The sequence below is a fragment of the Chiloscyllium plagiosum genome, unplaced genomic scaffold, assembly GCF_037043375.1.
Source record: "Chiloscyllium plagiosum isolate Xiang-an unplaced genomic scaffold, Cpla_swu_hap1 HiC_scaffold_2, whole genome shotgun sequence".
Classification (NCBI taxonomy): Eukaryota; Metazoa; Chordata; class Chondrichthyes; order Orectolobiformes; family Hemiscylliidae; genus Chiloscyllium; species Chiloscyllium plagiosum.
This window is the reverse complement of record NW_028270140.1, coordinates 47,667,363-47,679,918: the sequence shown is the minus strand read 5'-3', so window position 1 is coordinate 47,679,918 and position 12,556 is coordinate 47,667,363. Positions and strand designations below refer to the sequence as shown.

The window sequence follows — 12,556 nt, the reverse complement described above, 5'->3', positions numbered from 1 at the left end:
TTTGAATGGTGGTTTTGAAGGGTCTTATGATTTTTGTTTTATTTATTCACATTTATATTATTCTGCAAGTTAACTTACTCTAGCTAAGCTGAATTTCAGCACAGTTCAAAGTATGAAGACCTTACCTCTCGAAGACTGCAGGTCTACAGAAAATGGGACTGAACAAAGATTAATGGCTTTCCTTCCATTTGTCAAGCCATCCCAATGAATAAGGTGCAGTATCCCATCATTAGTAGCAATGACCAAATCGTCCTGCATGGACTGCAAACTGAGCAAAGAGGGAAAATAAATTAGTTTAGGAACTTTGATGCATTACAATAAAATTAAGAGTGGAATTCACCAAGTTTAATCACGGGCAGAAGCATACATAAATCCAATTTTCAGTTACTCTACTCAACAATCGACGAAGTAGTAGACTTTGATCATGATTAAATGGAATGATACACAATGGCATTCTTCCTGGAGGTAAAATATGCCATTACAGATTTAAGCACAATACCGCTAAACAAATATTAAATTATAATTGAGAAATGTCTTTACACAGTGGTTGGTTAGAAAGTGAATAAATAATACAATTTTCTTTAAACAGAATTAGAAAGTAAAATAAGGATTATTGACACTGTCAGATGAGACATCAACGCGAACTCCTCTCTTTCCTAGCAGGTAGACGTAAACAATTCAATACCACCTCTTGAAAAGCAAGGAATTTTCCCAATGGGATGTACAACCAGACCACCATTCAACCAATGGCACGAAAAACAGATGATCTAATCATCCATAAGATTAAAGGCTTTGAGGGTAGCATATTATTAGGTGTACTCATTCTACAGTTAAGTGCGTTCAGAGAGGAAATGAGTGACCACCAGACTGTCAAGAAGAAAAAGGCAGTATGCAGGTATTCTCTGACTGCATCTCACTCTCCAACCTGTACTGAAAATCGGAATGCTGATGACAGCAATGGTTCATCTAGGAAAGTAACCAGAGTGAAGTCCATGGCACCACGTTTGACTCAAACATATAGATAGATTAAGGAATGGGAGGTCAATAATCACACTAACAAACAAAAGCTTCTGCAATTGCAGATGTGAATACAGGATGCTACGTTGCCTCCTTGATGACAAGGTCAAAGATGTCACTTTTAAGAGGTAGGTTGAATAGCCAGTTATGGTCCACATTGGCATGAATGATTTAGGCAGAAAGTCATCGTTCAGTCTGAATTTATGAAGCTACATAAGAAAGTAGCAAGGAATATCTTAGTGATCATTTTTGGACGTCTCTCAGAAACTCATGCAAATAAGTATAGAAATAGGAAGATTAAGCAGATGAAATAATAGCTGGAAAAATTATGGAGGACGCAGGGCTTTAAATTCCTGGGACCAGCTCTTGTGGAGGTTGGGAGTTATACAGGTTGAATTGGTTGCACCTAAACAGGACCAGGACAAGTGTCCTTAATGCACAATTTGTTAGTATTATTCAGGAAAGTTTTTAACTAACTTGGTTGAGTGTGGGAATCGGGGAGTACTAAAGTGGAAAAACAAGGTCCACAGAATAATGGGAAAGGCAGGTAGCACTGAAGTATTAAACAGTGTTATTAAAGGAGTTTAGAAGAAGGTAGAAAGTAACAAAATGTAATTTAGAGTTAACGCACATGTACGTGGATATACAGATTATAACAAAAAGATTGTTGAATCAAAAGCACAGGTTGTCTGATGGTGGAAATATCTTGTGGTTATAACAGAGGCCTGGCTCAAATGCGGCAAGGCAGAGTATTAAATATTCTTCAATTCAAGGCGGTCAAGAAAAATAGGAAAAGGAAGGAAAGGGAGAAGAGGCAGTATTGTCTAAGAACATTGCAGTAGAAAGATTTTCTAAAGCAGTGTAGGATGGAACCTATTTGACTGGAAGTGAGGAAGGGAAAAGGTATGTTTGTTCAGTTGTAGTCGACAAAACACCAACTGGTGGGAAAGATGGAGAGGAACAAAACTGCAAGAAATTTACAAAGAAATTCAGGAATTAGAAGAGAACTCCGTAGCTCTGAAGCAGGGTCACTGACCTCGAAATGTTAACTGATTTTCCTCCACAGATGCTGAGAGACCTGAATTTCTCCAGCAATTCTTGTTTTTGAAAGTCCAGGAATTACAAAGCTGTATTGGGAAACATCAATTAACTGAATACAGACTTCAATAGTAGTATAAAAGTAGTGTAAAAAGGGATGAGAGTTCTTGGATTGTGTTCAGGACTTTTTTTCCTTTAGCAGTATGTTTCTAGTCTAACAAGAAGAGAGCTGTACTTGTCCTGGTTCTCGAGAATCAGCCAATGGATCAAGCGTGAATGAGGAAACATTCATGGGATAGTAATCGTTCCAATAAAATTTAGATTGGCCATGGAAAGACAAGGAATAATCCAGATTAAAAATAATTAACTGAGGATAAATCACTTCAAATGGATCTGGCCCAGGAAAATCAGAATCAAAAGGTTGAGACATTGGACTGACTTTAAAGAGGTAGTCCAGCACAGTCTAACTAGGGAAAAGTATGACTAATAAACCCAAAGCTCCCTGTATGACAAAAGTATTGTGATTAATATTTTATAAAATGCTTATGAGAAATAATAGATCAATAATACAACTGAAAACCAGGTTGAATATAAAAGATACAAAAGGGAATTGATTAAACATGAAGAGAGCGCAAATAGGAAAGGCAAAGCAAGAAATAAAACCACAGACTAACAAAGAAGGGAATCTAGAAGTTATATATATAAATCATTAAAAGGTGGCTGAAAAGGCAGTGTAGGGCTTATAAGCGATCAAGATGATTTGCACACGGAGGGCAGAGGCAGAGGGCATGTCTAAATATTTACGTGAAACTTTGTATTGATCTTTACTGAGCATAATGATCCTGTGCCAATCATGATGAAAAAGGCGGCATTGTAATTCAAATCTGTGAAGCATTTAAAAATCGGTGAGGTGAAATTGAATAGATTGCCTGTATTTAAAGTTGATGAGGCACCAGGATGGGAGGAGATGTGCCAGTGGATACTAAAGGAAGTCACAGTGGAAATTGAGATAGTGAGCATAATTTTCCATATTCCCTAAGACTCAGAGGTAGTGTCAGAGGACTGAAGAATTGTAAATGCATGTGCATATTCAAAAAAAGGATGTCATGATAATCCCAACAATGACAGGCCAGTGAAAATTCTAAAAATAGCAATCCATGAGAAAATCACTGGACAAATGCAGTTTAATAAAAGCCAGAATAAATTTGGTACAGGAAAATAATATTTGACAACTTTGCTTGCATATTTTGGTGAGGTAACAGGGGGGTAGATCACAGAATCACAAGTGTTACTATGTAGCAGACAGTCATTCAGCCCGTCATGTCTTCAAACTCTTCAAATGAAGATTATTACCAATGCTTAATTTACTTTTACCCCTTTCCCTTGCACATTATTTTTATCCGAATATTCATCCAGTGATGAGGATAATTATTGTGGATGTGTTGTACATGACCGACAAAAAACATTTTATATAGTATTGCATTACAGACTGGTGGGTAAAATTCTAGTTCATGGAATAAAAAAAGTACTCTCGCATGAATGGGGAAGCAGGCTGAGTGATATGAAAGAGCAACATTTAAAGGTTATTTAAAAGGTATATTCTGGAATTTCCCAAAGGTTTGGTGTTATAACCTTGTTCTGTTTCTGTAAAACTTGAAAGTATTGTGAACTGCGAGGAGGACAATGCAGAAACTTGAAAAGACATAGGTAATTGGTAGAATAGGTGGAAACGTGGCAGATTAAGTTTCATACAGATAAGTATGAAGGGATTCTATTTATAAATGCAGAGGGGTGTAGGAACAAAGGGATCTGGGTGTACACACGCATAAATTATTCAAGGTGGTAGGAAAGACTGGAAAAACATGTATAATAAAGCATATAGCATGCTAGATTTCATCAATAAGGCTACAGAATCAAAAACAAGGAAGCTACACTAAATGTCTACAGGATACTAGTTCTGCCTCAAATGGATGAAAAGACATGAAGGCTTTAGCCACAGAGCAGAAAAGTCTGACACAAATGGACCCAGAGATGAGGAACTTCACTTATTACATGAAGAGGGTGGGCCTCTTTTCCTTGTAGAAGAGAAGGTTGGGTGAAGATTTAATGGAGGCATTCAAAACTATAAGAAAAAAAATGTTCACATCCTAGGAAGCATCAAGAACTAGGGTGACAGATTTAAGGAAACTGACAGAAGAAACAAAGTCAATGTGCAACCTTTTCAGATCATAAGTGATTAGGATCTAAAATGCACTGACTGAGTGTGCAGTGGAAACAGGCTCAATTGAGGTACTCAAGGCTGAACTGGGTTATCTTAAAAGGAAGAATGTGCAGGCTATTTGGAAGAGGCAGCTGAGTGGCACTAGATGAATTGCTGTTAAGGGGGACCAGCAGAGACAACATGTTGAATGGCCTGCTTCTTAGCAATGGCCATTCCTTTTCCATATACATCTCATACTAAATGCTCAGTCCTCCAATGTGGTCCAAAGTGATCTTCCTAAATATTTTATAATTTATCATGCTTTAGGATATCTAGAGTCTGTGAAAGAGGGGATATGCAAGCTAATACCATCAACAGATTAACTTCAGCATATAAACTCAACTCCAACTAGAGGAATCAATTTTTCAAGATATGGTGTGCATATGGTAATGCATGCAAATTTTACAATATGTTATGTGGTTCAACTGTTGAACAACCTAATGACCACTCAAATATTAATTTGGCCTTATTCTGCAAGCTATTACATGATCGCTTTGGGAGGATTTAAGAAAGGAATGGTTCCAGGCTTTTCTTTGAGATTAAGGTGTTTCTGAAATTTAATCTTGATGGTGGAATTGTTGAACCAAGTTAATCGCCCATGAGTGATTTGCTAATAGGTGAGGTATGCAGGATAAAGCCAGTCGAGCTCATTACTATCACTGTGTGATTCTTATGCAGTTTCAGATCATGCAAAATCTCGATAGGTAGGGTGATCCTGGTTCTACAGGTTATACATAATTACCAATGCAGTCTTGACAATCTGTTTAAATTCAATTAAACTTGGGCTGCTCTCCACTTGTGCCCAAAAACATTACAAAATATTTACAGTACAGAAACATATAATTTGGCCCAAAGCTTCATGTCCATCCACAAAAGTGACCTTTCACATTTCATCTAATCCCATCAACATACAGTGTACTTGCTCCATACTCCCTCCTTATGTATCTAGCTTCCTCTCATATGCATGTAATGTTGATACTCCACACACTCGAGGTAAAGAGTTTTCTTTTGAATTTCCTATTGAATTTATTAACAACCATCTTACATTTATGTCTCTAGGGCGGATCTCTTCTGAACAGAATCATCACTGTTATGTTATATGCTTTCAAACCTTTATGCAATCTTAAGCAGCTCTATTTGGTTATTCCAGTGTCTTCTCTCGTTTAGGAAGTCAAGCCTCTACCCATTCAATCTTGCTTGAAAGTATCATTCATAAATCCTTTAGCATCTTTAACCCTGATGTCATTGAATGGTGATTCAGTCTTGAGGGATTGAGTGGCCTACTCCTTTTCCACATACATCTCATACGAAAGGCTCAGTTCTCCATTTTGGTCTAATGTAGACCTTAGACAAGTTTAACATAAATTTTTGGCTTTTTCATTCAGTTCCTCTATAAATGAACCAGGTGATATTGGTTAGTTATTTTAATGTGCTAATTAACTGAAGAAGGGCTAATGCCCAAAACGTCGATTCTCCTGTTCCCTAGATGCTGCCTGACCTGCTGCGCTTTTCCAGCAACACATTTCCATCTCTGATCTCCAGCATCTGCAGACCTCACTTTCTCCCTAATTAATCAGTCGCCTCTTTTAGTGACATGTGCCCTTAAGCCCAAATCGTTTTGTACCTCTATTCATTGCTCACTTGGTTTTCAAGGATTGTACGGCTTTCATGACCTTTCTACTAAAAGGTAGTGCCTCACAATTATTTTAATGCTTATTTGACAGTTAGACTCGCTGGCTTGGTTAAATAAATAAGTTTTAATCAGGAGTCTATATTTCTGCCATATCAAGCTCTACAGTTGTGGATTTTATTTGGTAGATTGGTGGGTTGCAATATGCATCATGAATCTGGCAGGGAAAGTCCAAAGAAAGTAGGATAAACAAAAGGTAGCTTAGCTTTCTCCAATAACCCAGCAGCACAGAGTTGTCTACCAAATGGCAATGCAGATTAGAAAAAATACATGGAATTAAAATAAAGTTGGAAAGATAAAACAGGTTCAGACCATCATGGCATAAGAAAATATGTTCTGGCGCAAAGTTAATCAAGCAGATGGTTGAATAAAGATTGTGTTTCTGAAACAATTAATTTTGCACTTTTTATAGGTCAGCACACCCAATGTGAAATTCTAGAATTCAGTTTATAGGAGAATATACTGCATGCAACTGTCCCCAGCAGTAGCTTCCTAGAAGGCAAACAGTGAACTAAACAGGGCAGCAACAGTAATGACCTCTGCTTGCTTCTCTTCTGTGTTTGGATACTAGTATTATAATCCCAATTTACGGCAATACTGTTCAAACACCAGAATGAAATGTGACCTAACTGCAGAAATAAAATAGATGGTCAATTTGAGAGGGTCAGAGACACACAAAAATTTGCGAGTACAGTTTAACAAGGGAATGTAAGTTTATTACAAGCAAATGAGAAAGAAAACACTAATTTTATTACACTACACAAGTGGTTGAAACACTCATTAAAAACCATCAGAAAAAGGCTTCAATCCTTTTACCTTCAAGAACCATCTTATAGATCTTAAACGTTATTGAAGTGTTACCCTGTTAAAATTGTGACAGTATGAGGAACTTTTTTTTCTGACCAAACTCTACATTCATTCAATGCTCTTCTTTAGTTATGATCTTTTCCTGACACCCTTAAGTTGCTTCTGAACGATCTGTTTCTCTCAAAGAAGTTAAAAATCACAACACTAAGTTATAGTCCAACAGATTTATCTGGAAGTGCCAGCTTTTGGAGCACTGCTCCTTCATCAGGTGGTTGAGAAGCAGGAGCGTAAGACACAGAATTTATAGCAAAAGATTAATGTCAAGCAACTGAAATTATATATTGAACAAACCTAGGTTGTTGTTAAGTCTTTCACCTTTTCGAATGGGTTGTAGATTTTGGTTCATTAATATGTAAATCCCAGAACTTCTTTTAAGTCACATTCTCAAGATAACTTAAGGTTTTAGTATAAAAAAGTGACATCTCAACTCAGACAATGCATTGAAGGTATGAAGTTAGAGTCTGTCTGTATCCCAATCTTGAGTGAGACTGGTTCCATTTCCAAAGTGGAAATTTACAAAATAATACATGGATTGACTGCCCGCAGGTCGTGCACTTTTTGAGCAAAATAGAATGTATGTGCAAATTTAATTCTGGAAATACAAATTCACCCCATAGACTTATGTGGGCGTGTGTATATGAGAGCGCGCACATGAGAGTGAGTGCACTTGAGTGAGTGCGTATTTGCAAGCTTGGGAAAGTGTTTGTGTGTGAGATGGGGTATAGGCATGTGAGTGTGCGTGGGTGTTAGTATGTTTGTATGTATGAGAGAGCGCGCATATGAATGAGAGAGCGTGCGTGTGTGAGAGAGAGCGAGAGCGAAAGCACCCAAGGTCCCAGTTGAGGCCATCCACATGGTACCGAACTTGGCTATCAGCCTCTGCTCGACCACTGTGTGCTGTTCCCAGTGCCGAAGTCCATTTTGGAGGACGGTCACCTGAAGATCCGAGGCAGAATGTCCCTGACCCCTGAACTGTTCCCCAACTGGGAGGGAACACTCCTGGTGATGGCTGTGCAGTGTCCATTCATCTTGTTGTTGTAACATCTGCCTTGTCGCGCCAATGTACCATGCCCAGGGTATCCTTGCCTGGAGCGTGTTGTCCCCATGTGTAATGGTGGTATCCGTGTCGAAACTCTGAAATGTCTTGCAGTGGTTGCCATGACAGTGGACCACAGCATCGTACAACCCTGTCATGGCAACTACTGCAAGACTTGTCAGTGTTGACACGGAAACCACCATTGCACGTGGGGACACCACTCATCACATACGTGGCAGGTACTCATTGACTCTGCCAACGTTGTCTACCTCATATGCTGCAGGCAAGGATGCCCTGAGGCATGGTACATTGGTGAGACCAACAGACGCTATGGTAACGGATGAATGGACACCGCACAATAATCACCAGGCAGGGGTGCTCTGTCCCATTTGGGGAACACTCCAGCAGTCTGGGACATTCAGCCTTGGATGCTCACAGGCAGCACAGTGGCTCAGTGGTTAGCTCTGCTGCCTCAACACCAGGGACCTGGGTTCGATTCCAGCCTCGGGCAACTATCTGTGTGGAGTTTGCACATTCCTCCCATGCCTGTGTGCCTTTCCTCCTGGTGCTCCTGTTTTCTCCCACAATCCAAAGATGTGCAGGTTAGGTGAATTGGCCATGCTAAATTGCCCATAGTGTTCAGGGGTGTGTAGGCTAGGTGCACCAGTTGGGGTAAATATTGAATGGGGAATGGGTCTAGGTGGGTTACTCTTCGGAGGATCGGTGCGGACTTATTGGGCCGAAGGGCCTGGTTCCACATTGTAGGGATTTAAATGAGTTTAGAAGCGTGCATACTCACTAACCTGGTTCCATCTCTCTAAAATAACTCATTTCTGTGTCATAGGACATTTTGTTGCGAGGCAATAGGGTCAGTTAGTCTTCTATTCTACTTTTGCTTCTAAAGCAGCAAAATATTCAGCAATAGGACTTTAAAAAGCCAAATTTAAATGCATGCAAACAAATTTCCAGACAACTGGTACCATGCTCAATTTTAGTTTAATTTTTGAATTTCATGTCCTTCCCTTCTTAACGCACACAATATAAATACAAATCAAACTTCAAAGAAATAAATGGTGCTTTCCACTTTAGAACACAAATTTACTAAACAATATTGTATCATGACCATTCATCACACCAGAAATTAACAAAATCAATTATGTTCTTTATTCTCAGGGTTTCAGGTGCACTTGTCTTCAGAGTAATATGAAATCTGTATTAGAAGTTAACTCTACACTGCCATTGCACAGCTTTTCTATTTTCTCAGAAACTAAATCACTTGATGTTTGACCAGAATTTCCACAATAATTTTCCAGGTATTACTAAGAGCCAAAGATGCTGCACAATGCAGGTTACACCAGATTGCCAGTGTTTTACTATAGTGTATTAGAAGGAAGGGCAGAGATATATGTCAAGAAAAACTTAACAGATGTGACAGAAGTTGCCCTATCCCAAGACTTCCCAAAATGTGGAACAGAAACATAAGTAGGGTTGCGAGCAACAAGGGTTACCATGGAACTCTGTGCACGTCATAAAAGTTGTACTCCCATTAACAATCACCCCCACATCACTGAGGATTCCTCACAACTTTCATTCTTGAAACTATCACACAGTGAGAACAGAAGTCTGGAAACACTGCATTATTTGGTCTTATTGACAGGAATGATGCTGATACAAGTAGTTCTATAACATGATGCACAGTGGTTAGCACTGCTGCCTCACAGCGCCTGAGACCCGGGTTCAATTCCCGCCTCAGGCGACTGACTGTGTGGAGTTTGCACGTTCTCCCCGTGTCTGCGTGGGTTTCCTCCGGGTGCTCCGGTTTCCTCCCACAGTCCAAAAGATGTGCAGGGTCAGGTGAATTGGCCATGCTAAATTGCCCGTAGTGTTAGGTAATGGGTAAATGTAGGGGTATGGGTGGGTTTCGCTTCGGCGGGTCGGTGTGGACTTGTTGGGCCGAAGGGCCTGTTTCCACACTGTAATCTAATCTAATGATGGATGCGTTCTTGTGCAACCCCACATTATAGAAAAATCGCACTTTAGAAACAGCGCTTAAAGTGTTGGTCATGTAATTGCATTGCAGCCAATACGTTTTAAAAATTTATGCTTTAGAAACCATGTCCCCAATTTGTCAATCGCTTTACAGTGAATTTGTGCTAACGAAACAGCTTATAGCAGAACAACAGTGCATTATTGGAGTATACCTGAATGAATATAAAGCAAAATAGAAATCACACCCATACATCATGCCAACAGATCAACTTCAGCAGCAAATAGCAATAAAGAAAAGCAAAGAATAAAATGCAATCACAAAGTTTTAAAACATATTTTCTTTTTATTACTCGACACTGCAAACACAAAGTAAAATAATGAATTTAAGAATTCTTGGGAGGTACCAAGCACGTTGCACAATTCCATAAATAAAATGCTTGACAATTCGAAATACAGTATGGTATCATAAACCAGAATGCTTCTTCAGATTATAGGCTGTGTATCAATTCCAAATGAAACAGGGAATGGAATGAAGCAATTCAAAATGAGCTCATAAATGAAATACAAAGAAAAACTATTATTTGGTTCCAAATTTCACATTGAAAAATAATTCTAACTTTAGATCAAGATCCTCCTGATTAAGGCTACTTTTTACTTGACATAAGACTCCACTAATGTTGCCTGGTGTACTCCTTTCTGGCACATGGCAAAATTCAACCATAGCCACCTGCACTACTTTTGACAAAATACAATTCCATTAGCTGAATCATAAGAGGATACAGGCAGTTCTCCTATAATGCAAACTGTCTGCAATGCGAACTGTCAATTTTTTTTATTGAAAGCAAACTCCAGTTTGCTGTTACGCGATTCTCATCCCCAGCACTAAGTGCCACGATGTGCGGAGGACTGGACTCCATGTTGGCATCACGTGATCAGTCGGATCATGTGCTTTCTTGTGAAGAGCTTTATTATGAAATGTTGGTTTGTGGACTTGGAAAAGCGTTATGAAGATGTCTCTACACATTGAGGACAAAAAGCTGGGAGCAATTTGAACAGTTTGGAGGAAAACTGCCAAGACAACGACATCTGGAAACTGCCCAGAAAATAGCTCTCTTAAAGGTACCTTTACCGATCAGTAACCTGTGAAGCAGAATCCTCATGAAGAAGAAAAGAAGACAGGAGTACAGAGAAGAACCAAAAGCTACCTGGTGTTGAGATAAGAAGTTTTGTTTTGTAAAACTTAATCAGGAGTTTTATTGGACTAGTATTATAGAAGGGGAAGGTAAAAGGTAGGATCAAGGAAGGAGTTGAAAATAGCTGTTAGTCAATTATCATCTTTAACTTTAATTGGTTCTTGGCCTATCGAATTAGATTACTGCACGGGATAAATCTTTTCTGTGTTGCTGGTTTTAAATTAGCAGAAGTGTTTACCCAGTGTCATAACATAGGCTAACTATTATTTTTGTTTCGATTTTTACAGGTAATTTTGGTGGTTCGCCACAACCCTGTTTTTCCCATAGGCCCCATTATTTCTATTGTACAATTTCCTATAACAGGGTGTTGCATGGCAACGCAACTGTGGCATTATAGGAGAACTACCTGTGCACTCATTAAGATTAGACTTTAATCTTAGGAGGTAGTTTCAAACTCACAGTCCCTAATGAATTAATAATAGTTGCAACTTGTAACAGAAGAAACTGCTTTTGTTCAACCATTACCTTGTGATTTTTGCTTGGAAATCGAGCACTTTCTTCATCTCCACAGTTAGGGATGGAGCACATTGTTCCTCCTTGTAACCTGGAGTGACTTTGACTCTTGGATTTCCTCTGTTAAAAGAAATCAGCTTGTTAAAATGATACACAAGAATACAAGATGTCAGGACAAGGAGACTGGTTAGCAAGGTTAGGTCTCACAGAATACAGGGAGAACTAGCCATTTGGATACAGAACTGGCTCAAAGGTAGAAGACAGAGGGTGGTAGTGGAGGGCTGTTTTTCAGACTGGAGGCCTGTGACCACTAGAGTGCCACAAGGACTGGTGTTGGGTCCTCTATGTTTTGTCATTTACATAAATGATTTGAATGTGAGCATAAGAGGTACAGTTAGTTAAGTTTGCAGATGACACCAAAATTGGAGGTATAGTGGACAGTGAAGAAGGTTACCTCAGATAGGCCAATGGGCTGAGAAGTGGCAGGTGGAGTTTAATTCAGATAAATGCGAGGTGCTGCATTTTGGGAAAGCAAATCTTAGCAGGACTTATACACTTAATAGGAAGGTCCTAGGGGGTGTGGCTGAACAAACACCTTGGAGTGCAGGTTCATAGCTCCTTGAAAGTGGAGTCGCAGATAGATAGGATAGTGAAGGTGGCGTTTGGTATGCTTTCTTTTATCGGTTAGAGTATTGAGTACAGGAATTGGGAGGTCATGTTGCAGCTGTACAGGACATTGATTAGGCCACTGTTGGAATATTGCATGCAATTCTGGTCTACTTCCTATCAGAAAGATGTTGTGAAAGTTGAAAGGGCTCAGAAAAGATTTACAAGGGTGTTGCCAGGGTTGGAGGATTTGAGCTCTAGGGAGAGGCTGAACATGCTGGGGCTGTTTTCCCTGGAGTGTTGGAGGTTGAGGGGTGACATTATAGAGGTTTACAAAAGCATGAGGG

The 12,556-nt window shown here is 39.4% G+C and overlaps 1 protein-coding gene across 1 annotated transcript in view; it reads right to left on the bottom strand.

Annotated features, from left to right (window-relative positions):
- ric1 (RIC1 homolog, RAB6A GEF complex partner 1) overlaps positions 1–12,556 on the bottom strand; it is a 218,438-nt gene that overhangs the window by 88,910 nt on the left and 116,972 nt on the right. Inside the window, exons 4-5 of the mRNA XM_043715245.2 lie at positions 11,616–11,723; positions 126–268 (exon numbers count right to left, since the gene is read on the bottom strand). Of these exons, the coding sequence (XP_043571180.2) occupies positions 126–268; positions 11,616–11,723 (251 nt within the window). The remainder of the gene's footprint in view (positions 1–125; positions 269–11,615; positions 11,724–12,556) is intronic.